Raw genomic sequence first — 25,228 nt, forward strand, 5'->3', positions numbered from 1 at the left:
GGTTTAACAAGCTAATGCTCAAACCACTTAGCAATCCCTCCCCCCGAGGGGAGCATGGGCAGCAGCAGTACACGTTTTCCCATCCTGACATTATTCCTAGATTAATTAATTATTATTAGTTATATCAGCGTCATGCCCAGAGGCCCCAGTCAGGATCAGGGCCCCGTTGTCCTGGGTGCTGTACAAAGGCATTGGAAAAGACAGCGTCTTGCCCCAACTCTTGTGGCGAAAGGATCAGTTTGTCTCCATTGCCCGTTCACTCCTTGGCTGCTTTTCTGAGGCCTGGCCTTCATTACACAATTAGGTCAATGCAAAGCAGCTTACGCTTGACCTAACTATGGAAGTGTCTACACTAACATTTTTTCACTCCCACCGATGTAACTGCTCCGCTACACCAACTTAGTAACTCCACCTCCACAGTGTCGATGTAGTTAGGTCGATGTAGTGTCAGTATAGACACGGCGTTGCTTACATTATTACTGGCTTTCAGAAGCCATCCCACAATGCCCCACACTGACAGTACAATCGGTACAAGTGCTCCCGGTGAGGTCGTGCACTGCCAACGCAAGGACTGTAGTGTGGACACTCAAAAGTGATTTAATTACTGCTGCGGCTGTATGCTGATGTAATTGAGGTCGTCGGCATAATTTCATAGTGTCGACGTGCCCTGAGCCTGCCAAAAAAGGGCCAATGATTCGAGCCAATGATTTTGGAAATATTGACCCCGGTCTACAGGAAACTGATCTGTTACCACCAAACTCGTTGTACATAGGGCAGGGAATAGCCTCCAGACAATGACTGTCAGCCACTACCATGCTGTACTGAATAAGAACTGGTTTCAGAGGGGTAGCCATGTTAATCTGTATAGGCCAAAACAGTGAGGAGTCCTTGTGGCTCCTTAGAAGTGGGTTTTAGCCCACAAAAGCTTAGGCCCAAATACATTTGTTAGTCTCTAAGGTGCCACAAGGACTCCTCGTTTTTGCTGAATAAGAACTGAGGACCAAAGTTGTAAGGCTCCATATCCTATTACCCATCCCCTGAACCACTTGCTCATTTTAGTAGGCAGACAGCGAGAACCAGAATAACCCATTACAGATACATCACTTGTTTCTGGGTGCTGTTCAAGAGCAGCCCAAAGCAGGAACCGAATCAATGAGCTTAGGCACAACGAAGGTTTAGGTAACTATGCCAAGGTCCATAGCAGAGAGGACTGGCTGCAGAGAGATACCTGGATAGATAGCCACCTTCCTGTTGCTGTCCAGATCACCTTTGTTTTCAAATGTGTCATTACAATTCACATAAAAATATCTTCTAAATGGGTTTCTGCCTCAGACAGGGGATGCCTAACACTGCTGAAGGGTTTGAAGGAATAAACTTCGGTTTGGCACAGAGTAAGGGCATTTGGGGACTAGATCTAAATCCGGGAACAGGTCAGCTTCTTGGTCTGGTTTACATCCAGGGGTGTTCGTCCGTTTGAACAGTTTATTCCGGTCTCAGGTATCCTTTTGAAAGCGATTCATTTGATAGCTATGTATTGATATTGCACTAATCACAGTAGTTTCTGAGTGACTACCAAAGGTTTGCCGCATAGACCGGTTGCACAGGAAGCAATTTGTCTTCTCCGAATGGAAACAAATATTTGCAGACAGATTGCATTTGAATTCGGTTGCCAAAGTAGTTGCTTGGCTTGAGTTTGATAAAAGGGATGATAGATTCTTTCCATGGCTATGGTTCTCCCATAGGTACAGTATGAGATGGTCTTGGCTGTGTTGAACCGCTGGAAGAATCCTTCCACCCAGAAAACCCATGGAAACATCTCCACCCCCCGCCAATGTTGCATCCCAATCAAATCAGCTTCTCCTGTGGTTCCACAAGACAAATGTATAGCGTTGTTTACAGCATTGTTGTAGCCGTGTGTTGGTGCCAGGATTTGACAGACAAGGTGGGTGAGGTCATATCTTTTGTTGGACCAATTTCTGTTAGTGGAAGAGACAAGCTTTCGAGCTTCACAGAGCCCGTCTTCAGGTCTGGGAAAGATAACCAGTGTCGCAGCTTGATACAAATTGAGACAGATTGTTAAGCATAAAGAGTTAACACATGTTGCAAGAAACCACTTCAAACGAAGCGGGCAGGTAACATCTCTGCAGCTGTTGGACAAAGAAGGGATGGAGGATTAAATATCATCCTTGCATAAAAGACCTAAACTCCTCCACGGAAGTCAATGACCTGTAATTGACCCAGAATCTCCGCAGCCACTGTTAATTCATCATTTTATCTGGCGAACAAAAGAGATCTCAAGGTTTTTTTGCCCCTCCTTCTGTTGTGAAAACGGGAAGCTTCAAGGCAACCGGCGAATGTTGCCTTGAAGGTATGGGAAAAGCGGCTCACTGTTGGAATCTCAGGTATTTTTACAGAAACACGCACAAGTTTGACATTTTTTCTTGGGAACAGTAACAGATGGGGAAATAACTCAATAGGCCCCTTTATGAGTTGCCCTTGAGCACCAGTTGCCTCCAGCTGTTGCCTTTAAAAACCTGTTTGCACTGATTCTCTCTCCACCCCTGCTTTCTCGTGTATTTTAATGCTCCAGAAGCAGTTAACTAATTTTGACTGATATTTATCTATCGTTAGTCGGTCAGTCTGGGAATAAAGCCGCCTGGCCCTTTGATCCGCAGATGGAATGGTGATCTGCATGCATTGTAGCTGCTCCTGTATAAAATCTCACTGTTTGTTGCTGAAAGGATATTTTGTAATTTCCTGCAGCAAACATTCCTCTGTGAGTTAGACTGGGAGGGATCTTCTGTGTTGGGTAACTATGATTTCAGGACTCTGTCCTCTCTCTCTTACAATGGGATATAGCATGGTCCAGTGGAAAGGATGCTGGACCAGGAGACCAGGGTTTCATGGCTTTTCCACTGAATTTCTGTGTGATTTTGGGCAAGTCACTTCCATTTAGGGTGACCAGATGAGGGGAAGAAAATATCGGGACACATGGCGGGGGGGTGCCCACCGGCAGAGCAAAAAAAAAAAGCCGATTCACCCTACTTCATTCCATTTCCCCTCCCATCGTTTGTCTGTCTTATCTATTTAGACCAGGGATTGGCAACCTTTGGCCCGCGGCCCTCCAGGGTAAGTACCCTGGCGGGCCGGGCCGCTTTGTTTACCAGCACATCCCTCGGTCTGCGCTGCTTCCCTCAGTCCCCATTGGCCTGGAGCAGCGAACCGCGGCCAGTGGGAGCCGCGATCGGCCGAACCTGCGGATGCGGCAGGTAAACAAACCGGCCCAGCCCACCAGGGTGCTTACCCTGGCGGGCCACGTGCCAAAGGTTGCCAATCCCTGATTTAGACTGTAAACTCTTCAGAGCAGAGTCGGTCTCTAAGGCTATGTCTACACTACAGCTTATGTTGGCATAACGTATGTCACTCGGGGGGGTGAGTAAATCAACCCGCTGAGTGACGTAAGTTACATCAACATAAGTGGCGTGCACAGCACTATGTCGGTGGGAGAGCGTCTCCCGCCAAAACAGCTACTGACGCTCGCCGGGGTTGGAGTAGTTAAGCCAACGGGAGACCCCTCTCCTGTTATCTTAGAGCAGCTGCATTAGAGAACTTACAGCGGCACAGCTGCAGATGCATTCCCTAGTGTAGCCATGCCCTTCCTCTGTGCCTGTACAGCACCTACCACGCTGCAATACAAATAATGAAATGTAATCGTAGTGACGGGCTTGGCTGTGCCTGCAGGAGCTGAACTCAACAGCCGGCCCTGGGTCGTTTGCTCAGATTTAGTGTTATCTTAATGCAAGGACAGTTCAGACAATGAAGCCAAACCTGCAGTTTCAAGGGGGTCCCAGGGCGCTATGTTACAGAGACAGCTGAAATGCTAGATAGAGGATGATGCAGGGGGTGAGGGGGAGGAAGCAGGAGCAGTGAACAATTGAAGGTGCAGCCTGATCTGCACCGTGCGGAGGAAGCTTGAACCTTCTGGGGAATTGGGGTGTTTTCTGCATTCATTGCAGCCCCAGCTGGGGCACGACCCTTATTCTTCTGTTTAACAAGGGCCCTCCAGCTTCTTTTCCATGGACTGTCTGCACCGGATACGTTTCCCATTCCCCTCCATCAGCTGTAGCCCGTTACAGCCTAGCATAGTCGTTTGTTGCAGGGAGAAGGTTACACTGACTTTCAGGCTTTGCATCGGGAAGTCACTGGAGGTTGCAGCGTTGCTCGAATGGGCCTCTCCACGAACAGGAGAGTTCTCCGGACATATGTCACAAAGAGCTCTCCATAGGCCTTCTCCAGAACCACTGTGCAGGAGGGGTATAGAACACCTCTTCCTCCAGGCCTGGCTGGGATGTAGCCATGCCAAGTAGATGGCTGAGATCGCCTCCAGCAATCTCTGTGCTCCACGGTCACGAATGGCTCGTAATAGCGGCTCACAGGTGGTCAAAGTGAGTGCCAGTTCGGGCCAGGTGATCTCACAGGATAGTTACCACGTCTGTTAGAGGCGATCTGTGAAGGATTTGTCGGCACTGGATAGATCCCACCCCACAATTCCCCGTGTGTGGTTGTGTAACCCACTAATGAGTGTTACAGAGTCTTGGCTGTGCTGATCCACAGAGAATATGAGTTGTTACAATGCCTAACTACAGCAGCATGGCTCTTTAGCTCAAACTGCAGTTCATGCTTTTAGCTGTGGAAGTTCCTGGTTCAATCCCCAGGGTGTCGGCCAAGATGGAGGCTGTCACAGTAGCAGTGGTGAAGCTGCTGGGTTACAGGTGTTTTCATCTGCAGAGTTAGATGAGTCATCCCCTCTGGTTCCCTAGCAGGGACCAGAGAATGGGAACTCCAGGGTTCCAATCCCAGCTCTGACACTGACACCTTCTGTGCCTCAGTTTCCCCATTTGTAAAATGGGGATAAACTTGATTTACCTACTTCATGCGGCATGTGGCTGGGAGGATTAATCAGCTTATCTTTGTAAAGGATCTTGACAATGAAAATCATTATGTCAGCTCAGATTTTCAAATCTGCCTTGGGGGTTTAGGTACACAGTCCCCATTTAAAGTAATAGGAGCCATGTGCCTAAACCCCTTAGGTGTCTTAGAAAATCTCAGTCACTAAGTATCTTTCCTTAATTATTATAACAAGTATTATCTCATAGGAGCTGCAGCCATGAAACTGAAAGCAAAACCCTTGTGCCTTGCCTTTTTTGTTCAGCTACCACCAATTCACACCCTGTGAGGAAAACCTTCCTCCCACCCTAGTTGCTGCTCCTCCTCCTCTGGGGAGCGTGTGCGCGTGCAGGTCAGAGAAGGGATTTCTGAGGTAGCCCTGAGAATGCCCATCTCTGGGCAACTCCCTTACTCTGTAAAGATTATGAGTTCAGCTCTTGATTATTCAGATTTAAACTAAACTTCCTACTTTCATCCCCCTCCCCTCCCCACTGTCGACCCTCCAAATCAACTGCACGGTTCTGTGCCCCCTCTCCCAGCCTGCTTTGCTCACACAGTCACTCGCACAGAACATAGCATGGGCAGAGACGAGATGGACTCCTGCCCAACCATGCCCCTGTCACTACATTAGCCAGCTATTTGATACAGAAACATTTCCTCTCGGCCAAGATCAACAGTCCCCAAAGCAAACCCCAGAGCATGTCTGGGCAAGGAACAATCCTGCCAGCATGTGCGCTGAAATAAGAAACAGGACGGGAGGTGCGTTGATTCGGAGCTTCGCCAGGGCTCCCGGGAGGTCGCCGTTACGTCCTGGCTGGCCTTGCAGTTCAAGAGCTGCGTTTGTCACTGTTGGCGTATCCCTCCAGGGCTCCAGCAGGCCCCCGTTAATCCCTCAGTCTGTCATCAAAGAGCAACGCAGCGTGTCGGGTCCGGACGTCACCGAAACTGATCGCAAGCTGCAGAACATCACAGCATGGCTGTTCTCAACGGATTCTCCCCATGCCATTTCCCAGGCAGGGCCGGCCCATGGTGGAAACCTTTCCTGGGAAAGGTTGATTTTGAAAGAGGACGCCGCTGAGCAGAAAGGACGTAAGCCTGGCTATAAAAAATCATGAGATTTAATAAGAACAACAACAAAAAACAGTTCGGATTCTTGTAATTTGCCTTCTGACTTTTCAGCCTTTCTAATACACTGAGGTCACATTTCCATGCTTTTATCTGCAACCACGAGGACTAGAGACTTTTCATAAAACACAGGCAGGCTCTTGCCAAAGATAGGAGCATTTATCACAAACGGGACACCGTATCTGGGGTGACATGCGGCCATTTCCCCCCAACATGCTGGGCACCCACAATGAAGGCCTTATTTCAGTTCCCATGTAAGCACCTAACTATACCAGCAGATTTGCAAAAGGGTTCACCACTTTGGGTGCCGAGCTATTTAGAAAATCTTAACAGGAGCTGCCGGGGGTTGAGCACTTTGGAAAATCTGGCCTTTATTTCGGTGCCCAGATCGGAGTGTCTGATAATCCAGTCCCTATTGTGAGTGCTAAGCCCTTGAGAATCTAGCCAGTGGAGCATGCCGGAAACCCGAAGGGGATGGAGTCGGTAATGAATGTGGCAGAAGGGAGGGACTGAAACTGTGAGACAAACCCAGCCAGCTTGCAAAGTGCTATGCAAACATGCCTCACCAAGCTCTCTAAAAGCAGGAGAAGTCCCACTAAACAGCCATGGAGAAAAACTCGGTATAACTTTGAGGAGAAAAGAAAGAGACACCGGAAAATAGCCTCCTTACATGGAGCCCCCTGAATAGAAAAGGCGTGAGAATGTAAAACGGGCACCTGGGCGAAACGCAATTGAAAAGTTGTAATTAACAGACAGAAACGGAGCGACTCACCCCTCTGTGAAATAGGTCTTACTACAGATAGGGACGTTGAGGCCCAGAGTGATTGGCCGACGGCCACACAGCAGCTCCGTGGAAGAGCTCAGACTAGATCCAGGCGTCCTGACACCCACACCGGATGACACACTTGCCTCTCTAGCCCTGCAGCTCTGGCAAGTCCTAGGCACAGATGTGTGACGTGCCGGGGGCACTTGTACAACTTGTCAAGCCAGCAAAGTGAAGGAGCCAGACCCTGACATCCTTTACTCCTGTTGACGTCAGTGGGGGAATGTGCCTGAGTACAAACTAGGGTGACCAGATGTCCTGATTTTATAGGGACAGTCCCCATTTTTGGGTCTTTTTCTTATATAGGCTCCTATTACCCCACACACACACACACCCCCGTCCCGATTTTTCACATTTGCTGTCTGGTCATCCTAGCACAAACTGGGGAAGAGCCTCTAGATTTGCCGTGGTGGGAGCCAAAGTGCCCCGGTGTCTGTTTCTAGGCAGTGCTTAATTTGTGCCAGGACTTGCCAAGGCTGAGCCCCAGAACCTCTGGGCTTGGTAGTTCATAGCCCCGGCACCTCTGGGCCTGGCAGTTCAGAGCCCGGCACCTCTGGGCCTGGCAGTTCAGAGCCCCGGCACCTCTGGGCCTGGCGGTTCATAGCCCTGGAACCTCTGGGCCTGGCAGTTCATAGCCCCGGCACCTCTGGGCCTGGCAGTTCAGAGCCCCGGCACCTCTGGGCCTGGCGGTTCATAGCCCCAGCACCCCTGGGCTTGGTAGTTCAGAGCCCCGGCACCTCTGGGCTTGGTAGTTCAGAGCCCCGGCACCTCTGGGCCTGGCAGTTCAGAGCCCCGGCATCTCTGGGCCTGGAGGTTTGTAGCCCTGGCACCTCTGGGGTTGGCAGTTCAGAGCCCCGGCGCCTCTGGGCTTGGTAGTTCAGAGCCCCGGCACCTCTGGGCCTGGCAGTTCATAGCCCCGGCACCTCTGGGCCTGGCGGTTCAAAGCCCGGCACCTCTGGGCTTGCTGCATTAGTTATGAATATAAAAAAATTGCTTGAGCCCTGGCACCTAATTGCTTGATCCTGACCACCTCTTTCATTACAAATTAAGCACTGCTTCTAGGCCTGGGCTGGATCTAGTCTCACAGCCTTTGCACGGCCAACAAAGCTGGAGCTCAAAGAGCAAGATATACACAGGGGCAAACTCTCTTCTCCCACTCCCTTGCCTGTGATGGTAACTGATTAAACCTGGAGGGAAAGTGAGCCCGGCAGGGCAGGAACAGACGCAGTGCTTTGATTTAGCACATCAGCCTTTTGCCTCTGGGGACCTGGGTTGATACCGGAGGTTTCCAAGTAAAAATGAGTCAGAGAGTTTCGGTTTAGTCCCTGGTGGGATGAATATTTGTCCATATGCAGCGGGAGGGGTAGAGGGAAACAGCACCAGTGAGGAAAATAAATTACCACATGCTCTGTGGTGGAGTTTTTCATTTCATGCCCCTCCACTTGGCACTCCCAACCCAGCAAGAGCAAATCTGCTAGCATGGGACGGTGTTCTGAGACGGACCGGCGTGGGCATTAGCACTGGCATTGCCATGCGCAGAGAGGTTGCTAGTTAACTGAAACGTCAGGGGAGTTGCCCACAGTTATTGCACACACACAGAGAGAGGGAGACATTGACTATTATCGTGCCAGTGCCAATAGGCCCCTATCTCTAACAATAATTATTATTAATCTCTACTAATCGGTTCTCCTCCAACACAACAGACTCAGAGCTAGAGCCGCAGGCCCTTGTGGAGCGCTGGCCTCTCTCTCCGTCCATCCAGATGAACACTCTGGCAAGGAGCTTCTTCTGGTTCATGTATTCAATGTGCCCATATACTCTCAAGGGCCTGCTACATAGCCAGCCACTGAAGGGAAGGCAGCCAGTTAGAGATGGCTACAAGGGATGACCTAACGAGAACGTGCCAGCTCAACCAACAGCCCAGGAAGCTTAGCATGGGTCAGGACAGATGACCTTCCCTCATGGTTCTGAGATCAGGAATGATTTGGAAAGAGCCCACACGAGTTTGTGTAGCGAAGTACTGGCCAGGTGCTGTCTTTTGTGTCTCAGGGCTAGTCAGGGACTGAACAGCCTGGTAAGACAGTTGCTTTAGAGTCTGGAGGAGACGCCCCTGCTTTTCAGAACGCCATTGGGGACAGGCAGAAAGATGGTATTGAAAGGAGCAACAAGAGCAACGCTGTTCCTGCCGCAATGGACGCCAAGAGTGGTAGCCTGTCCAGTACCTGTGAATATCTGGAGCCGTCGTAAAGTTTTGCAGGGCAGATATATCTAAGGCCCTGTGGGGTGTGCAAAGGAGAAGCCCAGAAGCCACAGAGAGCCTAGGGTTCATGGGAACTCTGGAACCCATGAAAAAAATAAAACCCATTGGAAGCCTAGAACCTATGAGAAATCAGAGTTATATGAGAAACCTAGAATCTATTTGGAGACTAGATCCCACAAGAAACATGAGATACCTGGACCCCATAGGAAATCAGAAGCACACAAGAAACATTAGAATCTACTAGAAATCTAGACTGAAGCATGAGACATCTAGAACCCACACTTGGCACATCTGCACTTGGCCCCTTTCTAGCTGCAGCACTTGTTTTTCCTAGTGCTGGGGTGATGCCGTCTTCCCTCCAGTGCATTGTCTCGGATTATTCCCGCCTGCCCACACACTCTCCATTGTGATGTCCCGCGCTGCCCTTTCACATCTAGGGACAACACCTTTTCTAGAGCAAAGCGGAAACCATTAGCTTGATCATATGCTCACTTGCACTGGTCCAAACTGGGCTAACTCTGCTGACATCAACAGACTCTTGCCCAGTGCCGTTTGCTTTTTTCCTCCCTTCTCTCTGCCCTCCCTGCTGCTTTCTCTGCGTAAGTGGATAATCAGCCATAAAGAATTTCCCCATTACAGGCTCGTGAATGTCGTAAATTGCCAGCTGAGACTTGAACGGCAGCGAGCGAGCCAGAGAACAGCGGTGGCAGCGGTCGCCAGCTCCATTCCAGCAGCTCCAGTCCTTGGAGTGGGTCCAGCTCTGGACACAGCTGAGGACCCGTGTCCTTCAGTCCAGTCCTGGGAGCCAGCCAGGAGCCAAACAGAACCTCCTGCACTGAACTCAGCACCACTTCCTGAGGCTCGGACGCTGGGCTGGCACGCTGACGCCTTCTGCCCAGCGTTTGGAGCTGATGGCACAGGGAGGATTAACATTCGGAGCCAGCTTTGGCAAGAGCCGCTCAGGATCCCCGGGGAGTCAACGTGGCCAAGAGGAGAGGCAGTGTGGGACTAGAAACACTGGGCCTGATGCTTGAGGCAGGGACAAGGGCAGCAGAGGGGGGAGAAGGTAGCTTTAAGCAGCGCTCCCAATATTCCGGGGCTACTCAGGGCCCTGCCTGCACCCTGGCATAACGGGAGCTGTTCTAATTTAGACTCTGATTTCCACGGCTCCCTATGGGCCCTGGGCAACGGAACAGCCATAGCGCACCGTGGGCATGCCCCCGACTTACCCCATACAGCAGGGGCTGGGAGCAAGGTTGGTGTAGAGGTGTGGGTGGGGGGAGGCTCAGGGAGTTCTTTCCACCCCGTTTGCACTGTCAGAGCAGCTTGAGGGGGCCTCTGAGGGTAAGTGAGAATCCGGCCCTCTGAGCAAGAAGGCAGCCTGGGTGAACAAGCCTCCTTCCACCGTGAGATCCACACACCCCGCCGGTTACGGTCATGTCTCAACATCGCTGTCAATAGCCCCGTTCCAGCCAGGTCTCCCTGTTCAGCAGGGCCAGGGATCGTGTGTGTGGGAAGCATGCTAGCCAATGTCCCCCGTGGAACCCATGCCTAGAACCGCAGACACACCCTGCTGTAGCTGGCACGGCTCTGATCACTGCCCGGACGGAGTGCAGGTGCGAGTGGACGCCCCGTGCCGAAGGCTGCACACTGGGCTTTTCAGAACCAGGACCCAGCCTGGGCAATTCTAAACGTCATCGTGTTTTCCCTTTCTAGCTTCTCTGCTCGGTGGGGAGGGTCGAGAGAGCCAGGCCCCCAGCTTTCCCCGTCCATTCCGCTCCACCCCCAAAGCAAGCTACTTTCGGAAGGGTCTTACGTTTCCTAAACTGGTTCCCCTATGCCGAGTCAGGTCCCCTCCCTCGCTCGTAACTCTTATTCCTCCTCCAGCTGCCCCAGGACTTTCAGCAGTGGGCGGAGAGAACTCTGGGAGGGTAGAGCAGCCAGGGCACATTCCAGGGCTGCTTCTCTTCCCTCCCTCAGAGCACACATTGCTGGAGACGGAGTCAGGAAGGTAGAGCTGCTGGAGGAATGCCCGTGGCGTGAGGGATCCGGGCCAAGAAAGCCAGGGATGAAAATGACTTTGCATCTTTCCTCCCCCGCTTTGATACAAACTGGATCCCTAGCTATGAAATGCAGCCACTTCTGGGGTGGAGCCAGTGACAGCAATGGAGCTGATATGTAACACGGTGACAATAATAAGTTTATGAACTCTGTATGCGACCTAGTCGGTGACGGGAAGTTATTGCCTGTTGGGGCTCGTCACAGGGTGGCTGGCCCTTTAACAGGAAATGGGGCTTAGCCCCGCCTGTGACATTGTTAATTCTCTTTCCCCAGGTGAGGAAAATCAAGATGGGTCATTGATACAATCAGGACTCTGGGATCAATAAAGAAGAGGCTTGGAGAAGGTGGCATGGTAGTAAGGCTCCTGTAGGCTACTTTGAGCTACCAGGGGAGGACCAGAAGAATGGGTTTGCTGGGGATCTCTAAGCCATAGAGAAGACAACCCAGGGAGAATTTTGGATCCTCTCCTGGGTGGGAGAAGAAGGACTCCAGATAGGAAAGCCTGAGGGTGCTGCTTGCAGAGCCCCCGGACTAGCAGAAAATGCAAGAGCTGAGTATGAACTTTTGTGTTGGGTGATGGACTTTACTTTGACGCTTGTTTTGAATTACGTTAGGAAACCAGCCCTAAGCTGGGGTGTCATTAGCTCCAAGACCGCCTCTGTGGATTATTTCTGGGACCCTTAGAGGGAAACTGAGACAGGACTGTGGCAGATGCACCATCAGCCATGAGGGGTTGCTCTAGAGGTGGGAACCCTGTAATAGAAAACATTCTTGTATGAATGGGTTGATCTCCCTTAGTAGGAAGCTGAGGAAAGGACAAATGGGAAGGCAGGCCAGTGGTCCCAGAGAAGCAACCTCTCGGCAAACAGTGGAGGGTAACTAGAAGATTGTTCTAGAAGCAGCCTTCAACTACCTGAAGGGGGGTTCCAAAGAGGATGGAGCTCGGCTGTTCTCAGTGGTGGCAGATGACAGAACAAGGAGCAATGGTCTCAAGTTGCAGAGGGGGAGGTCCAGGTTGGATATTAGGAAAAACTATTTCACTAGGAGGGTGGTGAAGCGCTGGAATGCGTTACCTAGGGAGGTGGTGGAGTCTCCTTCCTTGGAGGTTTTTAAGGCCCCGCTTGACAAAGCCCTGGCTGGGATGGCTTAGTTGGGAATTGGTCCTGCTTTGAGCAGGGGGTTGGACTAGATGACCTCCTGAGGTCCCTTCCAACCCTGATATTCTATGATTGGCCTGCTTCTAGGCTGAAATGACCCAGCTGTTTTTGCCATGCTGGGAGGCTAGAGATCAAAAGGGCTATCAACAGTTGTAAAAGAGGAGGGAATTTATTGCCATTGGCAGGGAGCTGTCCATGAGCTCGGCTAGGAAGACAAGGGACACAGTGGCTCTGTGAGAGTCTCTACAGGGAGCTAGTCCTTGCAGTGTCCCCAGGTGGAAGATGGTTAGACACCTGGTAAGCAGGCAGGCATACGGGCTGGCTGATGACTGCATTTCTCTGAAATGTTGTTGTTCTAAGCTTGGCGGTTTAGTTGCTGGTTTCTGCTATCCCAGCTCTGGAGAGACCAGAGCAGCGGGATCTGAGCCTGAATCAGACCTGCTGAGGTCCCCACAGTGAGTACCCTGGGACAGTTCAATCACAAGTGGGAGAATTGTGATTCCACCCTGAGCCAGGTGATGGCTGGAGGCCTGGGCGGTGGGGGGGTGCACTCGGCCAGATCAGGAGAGGTCAAAGGGGCTGTTGGCCTGGTGACTCTGACAGAGCCCAGCAGCTGTTTGCAACCCAGTCATTCATGACCAGAAGCAAAAATGAATCTAACTGGAGCTGAAAAGGAGTTAGGGTCAGCATAAAGGTACTCGCCAAACTGGAATCTCCTCAGCACGCTGAGGTTCACACACCTACTCGACTCCTCCCCCCCGGGGAAAAAAAGCCACGGGATTTTTGTTTTATGATCATGAGTCAATTCCACTGTAGCTGTTGCACCTGGGATACGTTTGGTCCAGCCGGTCTCATTCAGTTCATGTGATGAGTAGTATAGGAACCACGCCCCTTCTCAGGCCATTACATATGAATATTGGGCAAGAACCAAACCGAGGAGCCCTGGTTCAGCTTTGCCCATTTCAACCTGGATTTCGTCGGCCTGACCCTGTGGTGCTAAGGCCCACTTACGTTGCTCTGCAGCAGCCTGTGGACTCCTCCGCCTCCCTGCGAAGTCCCTGAGAAGGCCTCCAGCGCTGGGAGCCTCCCCTGCTCAGTGCACAGCTGGTGTGAAGTCCTGCTCCCAGCCCCTCGAACAGGAGTTGTAGGGGGGAGGAGGGAGGTGGCACTGGATGCCATGGGAAGGAGGACCAGAGGCTGCTCTAATTTACATCGGGCTGAGCAGGGATTATGCTGCGCAGCCCCAGACTGGGAGGAACCAGAAAGGTGGCTTACGGTGACCTTTGGGCCCCACAGACTGAAATGGAGGTGGGCAAAAGAGGAGTGGTGGCTTGGGCTTTCAGCTGCCAAAGTCGGGGTGGTTTGAATCCAAGTCCCACTTTCTCAAAGCCCCCCCGAGTTTGTGGGGATGCAGGTAAATAAATGGTTTTAGGATTTGGCCGACCGAGATGCTCATTCTCTCTGACTAGCAGGGCTCCAAAGCCCAGATGGCCCTATACCTATCCCCCTAAGCCGCTCTGCTCCACCTCCAACGTGAGGGTTTGTAAATCAGAGCAGTGTGTTTAGCTGCCGAATGGCAGGGTGTATAAACGGGGCTCTCGTCACGTTTTGCATGTCTCTTTGCTGGCTCTCTAAAGCAGCCCAGTGTCTGCAACTCAACCTGTGTCCTGAATCAAAACTGTTGTGGTTAACGTTTCCTGACATATTTCAGGATCCTGGCTGGCAAAACCGAGAGAGCAACCCTGTGACCCCGTGAAGGTGCAGAGCCAACTCGAGCCCACTTTGCAAACCAATTGGAAGGCGTTCTCCTCCCCCCCGCCCGCCTGACTCAGACTAGTGTGGGGTAGGTGTTGCTCCTTGCATGTCCCTGGAACATCCGAGCTGTTTGCCTGCCCTGGGTGTGGGGAGTGTATGCTTTGATGCAGGCTGCTGCATGCCAGGAGCTGAGTGGCTCTAGGAGTGGAGTACGAATTCCGTCGTTTCCAGAGCACTCTGGGATCCTTCTGGATGTCAGGGGACTGGTAACGGGCTATCGGGCCCGGGGAGTCAGATCTGCTTGTGGTTAGACTGGGGTAAATCTGGAGTCGTGAGCCAAATTTGCTGCATTGTCACCCTCTAGGTTAGTGGCCTCCCCCCCATTTGTCATATGGGCAGGTGCCCCTGGCACAAACACCAAGGTACAGCTGGCACTACCTGGCCCTCATGGTGTAGTCAGTAGAGGCCAAGGAATGAATTGATTTAAAAGGCCCAGCTATCCCTTGAGATCCAGAAATGCATCCCAGGGGGGCACTTCAGAGAAGTGCACAGGGGGAGCCCCAGTCCCCAGGGCTGCTAAGCCAACCCCTTTCACAAGCACAGGATTCACCAAGAAACAAACGAGAGGGCAAAGGTCCAGGGATTCCTCTCCAGCAGCTTCTCCCAGCGCCAAACCTTCCCCCTCCAGCGAGTGTCGGCTAGAAAGACAATAGGGCCAGCATCTCAGCTGGTAGAAATCAGCAAGGCTCCTGTCAAAACAGTGTATAGGAATGGAATTGTGACAACATAAGTTCCTGGGGAATAGCAATATTATACAAAATCCTTATGTAAAGAAGGGTTTTACAATTTAAAAAAAAAAGGGGGGGTAACAAGACATGTCATAGCTTTCTAAATGTTTAAAGGAGTTCTTTAAAAACAGTGTTCATTTGCTTTTCAGAGTTTTGCCTAAATGAATTGACCAGAATACAAAAATCCCAACCAACCAAACTGTTACTAGTTATCACTACTAGTAAATTGTAAAGAAAGCTTGAACATGTGGGATATAGTATAAAAGCCATAACTGAAGACTTTTGTCTCTTTAAAAAAAAAAAAAAAAAAAAAAAATTTATTGCAAAACACTGCAGGAAGTTCAGAGATAAGGCTGGTGCCCCTCGCTCAGTCATGTGAAGAAAGAGCCCCCAACCCCTCCGCTCTATTCCTCCATGTCCTGACTTTTTTTCCATTTAAAACTGTCTTTTCATGTTCTTTTGCTAAACATACAGTTTTTAATCATATCAAATAGTTTTAAAATATAAACTTTGAAAAGTTGAACCTGTAATGCAGGACAGGGAGGGTAAGAGAACTGGCCTGGATTTTAGGGGAATATTGATAACTGCCTGAAATCTTCTAGTAAGTAGTGTGGTCATAGCCATGTCAGTCCCAGGATATGAGAGAGACCAGGTGGGTGAGGTGATATCTTTTATTGGACCAACTTATGAGAGAGACAAGCTTTCAAGCCACACACAGCTCCTCTTTCGGGCTGGAGATCTCTCTCGCCAATTTTCCAGGATTGTCCTGGAGTCTCCAGGAATTCAAGATTAATCTTTAATTAAAGATGTCGTGATAAAACCTCCAGGAATATGTCCAACCAAAACTGGACCACCAACAGATGTGGGTCCAATAAAAGATATCACCTCAGCCACCTAGTCTCTCTGAAATCTTTTTTGGTGAAACAGTTTCATAGGTGGCCCTCCTTTGTTGGGCAAGCATTTGTCATATAGAAAGACCTCCCTGCTTTGTGAGGTGTTATTTTCCCCCCTTCAATGGACTATCAGAAATAAGATGAACAAAATATTTGAGGGAGGACATGCTTAGATCTATTTTGTAGCAGTACCTGCCAAGCAACAATTACATTTTTTAAATATTTATTTGGCATTACAGTCCAGGAGCCCTAAAGAATTTTTTGTTTTTACACAACACTTTATATTTTACTTGTATACAAACTGTAACTGGTGATGCTTTGCAGTGTTAAATAATACAAGCCAGTGGATGAGAGAGCTGAGAAATGACTGAAAACAGAGGTGTTATGATGACTAATGCCCTAATGCAGAGGGCCTGGGGGAAATTAAAAGGCTCGGCTGAAGTAGAAGAAAGTATGATTTAAGAGAAGGGTGGGGGAGTTGAGTGCTTCGAGGCTACTTTGCAATGGCCAGATGCCCACCTACCACTATTCCTAATGCACAAGCACATGGGTGTTCTGGTTAGCAGAACAGGCCGTCCAGATGCCTTTTGTTAACAATCTGTCACATAATAACAGGTGGAAAATAAAAAGAATACATAACTAAGCATGCACCTTGCTTTTCCTTTTAACAACCTCCCTTCCCCTCGACTATCGTGCCACAGACAGAAGTTTCTCCTTACCTACAGGGAAACCAATGGACTTTTGAAGCATTGTCCCTAAGCTATTGGCTATGAAAGTATTGCATGAGTGTGGTATGAAAGAGGATGAGTTGTTGGAAGAGGCATGTTGATTAAAGACAGAGGCTCCTGATTTCACCCCTCAAGGAGTTGAAGAAGCTGGCTCTCCGATAGCACTACCTTATAGTTATACAAGAAAACTTATTCTAAAGGGGAAAAAACAACTGGTCATAGAGACTTAACAAATGATGCATTTCTGCTCCTGGGGCGTCAAAATGTGATCTATTCACTGGACCAGTTTGCAAAGTAAATGTTCTTGGGTCTGGAAAGAAAACGCTGACCCCTACACAATGTGGGGGCACAGGGAAGACAGCATGTGTCGGTTGCCCCAGGAGCTTCCATTTTTAGTTTCTTAGCCAATGCCATTTGACTATGATTAAAAGGTTGCCTTTAGGATGCAAATAAAAAATAGAGGGTCTTTCCCTTACGGGTACACATTGGCTTATCAGCGGGGCCTCTGCTGGCACGTGGAGCCGTTCAGCACTTTCTGAGCTAACTTGGGCACATTGGGTTGGGGCCCCCCTACCCCTGGTGCATACTGAGCTGGGGGGCTCCCTATCTTCTCCCCCCCCCCAAGGCACACGGAGCTGGGGGGCTCCATATCTCTCCCACCCCCCCGGCACACTGGGTTGGGGGCCCCCCTACCCTGGTGCATACTGAGCTGGGGGGCTCCCTATCTTCTCCCCCCCCCCCATGCAGTGAGCTGGGGGCTCTTGAGCCTCTCTCTCCCCCCCCCCCCGGGCACACGGAGCTGGGGGGACTCCCTATCTTCCCCCCCCCCCCAGTGCACACTGAGCGGGGGGGCTCCATATCTCTCCCCCCCTCCCCCCCCGGCACACTGAGCGGGGGGAGGGGAAATCGGGAAGCAGCCCGTGGAATTTTCCACTCTCCGCCCGCCCCCGCCCCCAGCACAGGCTCCGCCCCCTGGCCCGGTATCCGTCCATCCCGTCATGCAATGCGGATCCAAGATGGCGGCCCCCATGCAGCGGGGCTTGTCCCGGCTCCTGCCGCTCGGGCGGTGGCTGCAGGTGGAGCCGCTTGCGCGGGGGACGCAGAGAGCTGGGGGGAGGGGAGGCTGCAGGGTTTGGGGGGGGACGCACGGTGAGCCGGGGGGGGCTGCGGGGTTTGGGGGGGGGACACACGGTGAGCCGGGGGGAGGAGGCTGCGGGTTTGGGGGGGGGACGCACAGTGAGCCGGGGGGAGGCTGTGGGGCTTGGGGGGTGATGCAGAATGAGCCGGGGGGAGGACTGTGGGGTTTTGGGGGATGCAGATTGAGGCTGGGGGCTGTAGAATTTGGGGGTGCATAGTGCGCTGGGGTTTGGGGGGATGCAGATTGAGCTGGGGGGAGGCAGTGGCTAGGAAGGCTGGGTGCTTGACTATCTGCGTTTTTTTCCTCAGAGTGTAGAACCTTTACTCAGTCCTACCAGACTGACTCGGACCTCGCTTGTGGTCCCGGTGAGAACAAAGCGACGGCACTTTATCCCTCCTGCTGTCAATGCCAAGCACATGACTCGGGACGAGCATAAGTTGAAAGCCAGGGCTGCAGGCATTGTGATCCCTTATGAGCCCCCAGAACGCCCCATCAATCTTGCCTGCACAGGTAGGAACAGGATCAAAATGCTGTTGGTGTCTTCCAGGGGTGGGAGCTGGATGTGGGACAGAGGAAGAACTAATCCTAGGCAGAAGTGTGGGACCAGTAACCTAACAAATCTGGAACCTTTCTCAATCTAGTGCATTGGTTCAAAATGGGGCTGTTGGCTCTGATTACACTCACTGTAGAGAGAATAACCCTTATACTTAACTTCTATTTAGTGCTGCTGAATGGTGCCGGACTAATGGATCAGAGATGGGATAGACAGTGCATGGCAAGCTTTCGTTTCCCACACAGGAACGTGCCTTTCTGTGATCTGCAGGGACTGCCTCTACGATTGAGAGGGGAGTCCAGTCTCTCTGACCCATTCAGCCCCATTCTGCCATAAAGGGGGCCAGTTATTGATGATTGTGGTGGTGTTTCTTGTGTTGTGGAACCTGGTTTGAGACCCACGAAACACCTCTCACAGGGGCCACCCAACAGCCAATAGATGGTAATAACTTTAGGTCCAAACCTGTGCTGTTTTGGGGCCGGTGCCCTGGCAGTGATTGGCTACTATTGATTGGCTATTGGCTACTATCGATCCTCTGAGGTTTTTAATCCCCTCTGTACCTCTGTCCCTTTCTTTAGGTTTTGGGATAAAAGCATATTTAGGGACTAAACAGGCAGTCCAGTTTCTTACTTCTCCCTGCCTGTCTAGTATTTCACCTGTTTGTTCTCTTGAGACTTTCATGTTTCTTTAAGTATCAGAGGGATAGCCGTGTTAGTCTGGATCTGTAAAAAGCAACAAAGAGTCCCGTGGCACCTTATAGACTCACAGATGTATTGGAGCATAAGCTTTCGTGGGTGAATCCCCACTTCGCCAGACGCATGTAATGGAAATTTCCAGAGGCAGGTATAAATATGCAGGCAAGAATCAGTCTTGCCTGCATATTTGTACCTGCCTCTGGAAATTTCCATTACATGCGTCTGGCGAAGTGGGGATTCACCCACGAAAGCTTATGCTCCAATACATCTGTGAGTCTATAAGGTGCCACGGGACTCTTTGTTGCTTTTTACATGTTTCTTTAAGAACCTACCTTTTGCCATGGTGTTGATCTCTTCCTGCGTGCGCTCTTTCTCTCTCTAATACAGCTGGAATTTTTGACCCCTATGTGCCTCCTGAGGGTGATGCCCGCTTGTCTTCTCTGTCAAAGGAGGGGCTGAAGCAAAGAGCGGAGAAGCTGAAGCAGAGTGCCGCTTCACGATTAGCGTATGTATCCCAGGCTTCCATTCAGGAGCTCCTTCACTGCAAATCCTTGCTTGCAACAGTAGGATGCTCAGTTTGTCCACGCGGCTCTCGCCTTATTGCTGTACTGTCCTATGTCCGTGCTGCTAACGCTGCTATTTCTGTGATACCATCAAATAATCTTGGGGGGCTGTGATTTACTCAGCAGTATTTTGCCCTCAGGGGACCGTGTCCGTGATGTGCTACCTTCTGACAGATGATGGCTAGACTCCCATTTGTTGTTGTTTGTGTTACACTTGTGTCTGCAGTCCCCAGCTAAGATTGGTGCTGTACTTTGCTAGACGCTGTGTAGACAGAGTAAGAGGCCATCCCTTCCCTAGAAAACTTACAATCTAAGTAGACAAGACAAAGGGTGGGAGGTGAGCGGAAGTATTATCATCCCCCTTTCAAGGAACCAAGGTACGGGGATCAGATGACATGCTCAAGGTCACACAAGGGGGTCAGTGGCAGTGCTGAAAATTGAACCCAGAACTCTTGATTCCCACTCCAGTAGGTTAATCATACGGCTATCCTTCCTCTCTGCTTCCCCTCCGTGTCCATGGCCTCTGCTCACTTGCAAAGCCACTGATTGGAAACTTCAGCATGAGTCTCTGCCATTGGGAGTGAGCGCGAGGCACTAGTTACGGGGCGAATTGCCTGACTTTTGTTGCAATATTATGTGCTGTATGGTTGTTGGTTATTCTAGACCACACACTACACCCATGTAATAGCTTGTCGTGGGCACGGGAGACTCTGGGTCATCAGGGAGTCCCTAATCAGGGACTCCTTAATGGAAGCTGGGATTAAAGCAAGTGAAGCTGTCTTGATCTGGAGGATGGGAGGGCTCTGAATTGCACTTTGCTCAAGAGCACTATATTCGCTGTAAGCCATTGGATGCTGAGGGCGTCGGACCAGCTCCCATCATAAAGCATTTCTTATACTTGTCTTTGCAGAATCCCGAAGATAAAAGAGTATGATCCTGACTTCAGCACTAAAACGTTCCCCGAGAAGGCCCAGGAGATATTCATTGAAGCTCACAATTGCTTGGCAAAGTAAGAGTTGTTCTTTCTGGGTGTTGTGGTTTTTCAGGGCTTTCCCTTTGCCTCCCTTATTCTTTCCTCCTCTCTTTTTAGTATCACCTCTTTATTTCTCAGGTGCTATGTATTTTCCTGCTGCTGCCTCCATGAATAGGAGGTGGTTGAGATGCCACAGGCCGATACTCCTTTAATTCCAGCTGACAAGGACAGCAGTAAACAAGAGGTGGCAAATATATTTGGGGCCTGATTTCCAGATGTGTTGAGCATCTGCCGCTCTCACTGAAATTTGTGGAAACGCGAACACTCAGCACCTCTGGAAATCAGGCCCCTGAAGGATTGTTTTGGTCGTAAGTGTTACAATGTCATGCTGATTTGCACCATTTTCCAGTGATAAGACAAAACACGTTTCAAAATTGCATCTTGCTTAGTTACAGTTTTAACTGCCAATAAAACAGTTGAGACCTATTTGGCTTCCCGAGGGAGTCCTGCTGTTAAATGTCATTGCCTTTGGGGCCTGGTTCCATTTGGGCTCTGTCCTTCATCTGAAATCCCAGTTCGCAGCTCAGCCCTTTGCATTTTGCCAGTGGATTATAGACAACATGTGTGGGAAGCAGGGCTTCTCGGGGGTGTCTTTTCAGCACGTGCTTCTGAGTAATGTAGTGCATTTCACTTTACAGTTTCAACAAGCAGAAACTTCACTCCCTGGTGACTGAACGCTGCTACCCGGTAAATATTTATCTGGAGTCCACATGTCCTTTAGAAACTGCTAACGGGCTGAACCATCAGCAGTCTCCTTTCTTTCTTTGTACTCAGAGAAATGAGGCAGAACACAAGTCTATCTGGGAGTTAAGGACCAGGCACTTCGTAGCATACATTCCATGTTTATCTTGGGGCCAGAATGGAAGTGTCCTGTAAACACATGAGTTTGGGATCTGAATGGAGCTGACGGGATGTTGCTGTGTGCTACGGGACCAGAATTGGATCTACCTTTTAGAGAACAATGAACATCATTTTTGTAGGATCTCCACAATGGGCTTACTGCCCCCATTGGAGAGAATACCAAACTCCCCCGTTGATTTCAGTGGCAACAGAATCAGGCCCAAAGAGAGTTGTGGCTGCCTCTTTGGCTCTGCCACGGTAACTAACAGAGGGGACCCTGTTTGAGCAGTCAAAGGAAGTAAAGCCGCATTAATTGCTGTTGCATTGGAAACATAAGGGGAGACCCCGTTCAGCTGAGAGCAACCTTGTTTTCATTTCCCTAAGATGCTGTTAAAACCGTGCTAAGGAAGCGTGTAAACGAGACCATGTCTTTGAGTTCCTTTGTATTGGGGTAAGGGTGATACTGGAAGGGGTTCATCCATATCCCCAGGGAAAGCCAAGCGCCTTTTAGGGTGCCCTGGTGATACTGAGTATTTGTAACAGTGCTCAGCCCCGCGACCGGAGGGCCCGGAGTTAACCCCTCATGTTCTGCGTCTCACCATCGTGCCACATGAGCACAGACGGCACATTTACTCATTCATGGATTCGGAGCTTCTTTCTCCCCTGAGTGCTGGAGCCTGTCGACCGATTAGTCTTTGTGTTGCTAAGGGACATCATTTTCTCCCTAGGAAATGGTGCGTGGGAACAGATACAATACCATCCGCTGGAGCTTTGTGGAGTCGCTGGAGCCTCCCAGGGTGGTTCAGATTCGATGCCCAACTATGGTGAACAAGGGCAACCTGTATGCACAGGTGACAGTCCGCATGCACACCCGACAGGTACGGTCGCTTATCTGCGTGGTGTCGCACAGCCAGCCCTCGTTTGAGGTCAGCATGACCGGTTTCATGGTTCTCCCTACAGACCTTGGCTATCTATGACCGGTTTGGACGGCTGATGTACGGCGGGGAGCAGGTGCCGAAAGACGTCTTGGAGTATGTCGTATTCGAGAGGCACCTGGTCAACCCTTATGGCTCTTGGAGGGTACACGGCAAGATAGTGCCAGCCTGGGCTCCGCCCAAGGACCCCATTATCAAGGTAACTCATCTGAGAGCGGGCTCCCACTCCTGCTTCATAGACCATGTGATAAGACTGCAAAACTACCCCACACCCCCAGGTCCTGCCCTCAAAAGCTGCTCTTGGCAACTTCACTGTTGGAGGCTCTCCGGTGCATGCACCAACCCCTCTTGCCATTCTGTGCAATTTGGATATTGCCAAGTAGCTTCTACAACAATTCGGGCAAAGAATAATACATCGGGCTAGATACAGTTGAGCCATTGCCTGGTGCAGCTGGTTGGAATGGGGACTAGGAGCTTTGGGGACTAGGAGCATGGGAGGCACAGGGAAAGGGATGATCTTGTGGCTAAAGCACAGGAGATCTGGGTTTCTAGTCCTGGCTCTGCCACAGACAAGCTGTGTGTCCTCTATTGAGTGACTTAACTTCCCCATCTGTAACATGAGGGGAAGCGCTGACCTATCCCCATCTTGGGGTGTTGGAAGGCTTAATCAGTTAAGGTTTGTAAAGCATTTCAGGTCTTCAGCACTGATTGATTTTTATTGGCCTGAGAGTTGATTGGAGAAGAAAGTCAACCCCTTTTGGCCATGCTGCTGCTGCATGTGGCCAGGCAGAGACGTGCATGGGCAATCACCTGTTCTAGCAGACAGGTTCCAGCTAAGGAAGGCTGGTGAGACGAGAGAAACGGCACAGATGTTCCCAGCACACGTGCACCATCTGGCCACCTTCCTGCTCGAGGGCTGTGCAGTGCCATAACTCTGTGGTTGCCTTTGTAGCCTGGGAAGGTGTTTTTCTGTTAGCTTAGGGGCTTTCAGCTCAGAGCTTCTCCGCAGTCAGTCTGGTGGCAAGCTAATTCAGTGTCTTGCTCTCTCAGACGGTGATGGTCCCTGGCCCCGTCCTGGACCCCTCGCAAGAATTTGATGAGATCCAGTATGAAATTCCAAAGCCCAAACAGACGCAGTGGTACAAATAACGGTGGATGGATGGAGCAGCGACGGGGGTGAGAAAGCAATAGACTAGAGATGGGATTGCGTGATCAGCAAGCAGTGTGACTGCAGGCCTCTATTCCAACTGAGCAGAGACGCCATCAGAGAAGTCTGTGCAGGGAAACTGACAACGAGCAGAATGCTCCCGGCGCAGGTCGGCTCTTCCCCGTACCACACGCCGTCCAACGTGCTGCCTCTCAAACTATCGGTTTTGCTTTGGAGACCAGTGATCCCACATCTTCAGAATTGCTCATTAAGCAACTCTCAGTGCAGAGACTGATGTCCCTGCTTCATTGGCCAGAGGGGTATCTATGGGGGTAGAGTGTGACGCACTGTCTTTATAAACCGTTGCTGCCCCCTTAATCTGCACTGCAAGTCCATCCTTTTCTTTTTTCCTTCCCCTAGTTTGCCTCAGTGGGTGGTGCCTACCCCTGGATTCTGTGATTCTGAGCCCCCTGTTCTCCTCCCTTGCTCTGTGCCCCGATAGTCCCAATAACAATCTGTGGGAGGCGAGCGTCAAACTCTCCCGCTCGAATGTTGGAAACCAAGCTGTCAATTGCCATCCACCCGGCTTGCACCCAGAAACGGGGAGCTCCCGGATGGGGTTGTAATACTGCGCCTGTAATGTAATAAATCTCCACTGGTTCGCTGACCGGGAAAGCTGTGTCAATTGCAGCCCAAGAGGCAGCAGGTTTTGCCGTCGATGCTTCTGGAAGGTCTGTATCCGATTGCCGATTGCGAAGATGGATGATGGTATATTGCTGACAGTGGCTACGTTGGGCGGGGGTTGGAAGGACATAGTTGCTCTCACACAAGTTTTTGCAGCCCCACATTCCCAGTAGGACAGCCTCAGTCATCTGAAAAGGTTCAGAAAAGGGCAACTAAAATGAGTAGGGGTTTGGAACGGGTCCCATATGAGGAGAGATTAGAGGCTAGGACTTTTCAGCTTGGAAAAGAGGAGATTAAAGGGGGATATGATAGAGGTCTATAAAATCATGAGTGATGTGGAGAAAGTGAATAAGGAAAAGTTATTTACTTGTTCCCATAATAGAAGAACTAGCGGCCACCAAATGAAATTAATGGGCAGCAGGTTTAAAACAAAAGGAAGTAGTTCTTCACACAGCGCACAGTCAACCTGTGGAACTCCTTACCTGAGGAGCTTGTGAAGGCTAGGACTATAACAGGGTTTAAAAGAGAACTGGATAAATTCATGCAGGTTAAGTCCATTAATGGCTATTAACCAAGATGGGTAAGGAATGGTGTCCCTAGCCTCTGTTTGTCAGAGGATGGAGATGGATGGCAGGAGAGAGATCACTTGCTCATTGCCTGTTAGGTTCACTCCCTCTGGGGCACCTGGCATTGGCCACTGTCGGTAGACAGGACACTGGGCTTGATGGACCTTTGGTCTGACCCAGTACGGCCATTCGTATGTTACCTTTGCCTCACTCTTGTCTCCCTCTGAGAGAAGTAAAAGGCTCCCCACCAGCTCCGGTTAGCTCCTGCTCCCCTCCTTGGGCTGTTCATGTAGCTCCTCCCTCCCTTTTTGCTTTGAGTTGGCATTCTGCTTGCAAGGGCTGCCTTGGGGACCAGTGTCCCCCATTGCTCTGCCTGGCTGGGGTGTTTTGTTTAGTGAATAGAATCATAGAATATCAGGGTTGGAAGGGACCTCAGGAGGTCACCTAGTCCAACCCCCTGCTCAAAGCAGGACCAATCCCCAGACAGATTTTTTACCCCAGTTCCCTAAATGGCCCCCTCAAGGATTGAACTCACAA

General features: G+C 50.6%; 1 protein-coding gene across 1 annotated transcript; it reads left to right on the top strand.

Moving 5' to 3' along the window:
• Positions 1-17,533: 17,533 nt before the first annotated feature.
• MRPL45 (mitochondrial ribosomal protein L45) lies at positions 17,534-24,108 on the top strand. The gene is made up of 8 exons (XM_054014289.1): positions 17,534-17,613; positions 17,984-18,185; positions 19,311-19,428; positions 20,397-20,495; positions 21,158-21,206; positions 22,088-22,237; positions 22,320-22,493; positions 23,345-24,108. The coding sequence occupies exons 1-8, from the start codon at positions 17,536-17,538 to the stop codon at positions 23,441-23,443; spliced, it is 969 nt and encodes a 322-aa protein (XP_053870264.1). The 5' UTR covers positions 17,534-17,535; the 3' UTR covers positions 23,444-24,108.
• The last annotated feature ends 1,120 nt before the right edge of the window (positions 24,109-25,228 follow it).

The sequence above is a fragment of the Malaclemys terrapin genome, chromosome 25 (assembly GCF_027887155.1).
Source record: "Malaclemys terrapin pileata isolate rMalTer1 chromosome 25, rMalTer1.hap1, whole genome shotgun sequence".
Classification (NCBI taxonomy): Eukaryota; Metazoa; Chordata; order Testudines; family Emydidae; genus Malaclemys; species Malaclemys terrapin.

Coding starts and splice junctions, on each gene's coding strand:
- MRPL45 (XM_054014289.1), top strand. CDS start 17,536: ATGCAATGCGGATCCAAGATGGCGGCCCCCATGCAGCGGGGCTTGTCC. Junction 20,496..21,157: donor GCTCACAATTGCTTGGCAAA/GTAAGAGTTGTT, acceptor TTCACTTTACAG/TTTCAACAAGCAGAAACTTC. Junction 22,238..22,319: donor TCCGCATGCACACCCGACAG/GTACGGTCGCTT, acceptor TTCTCCCTACAG/ACCTTGGCTATCTATGACCG.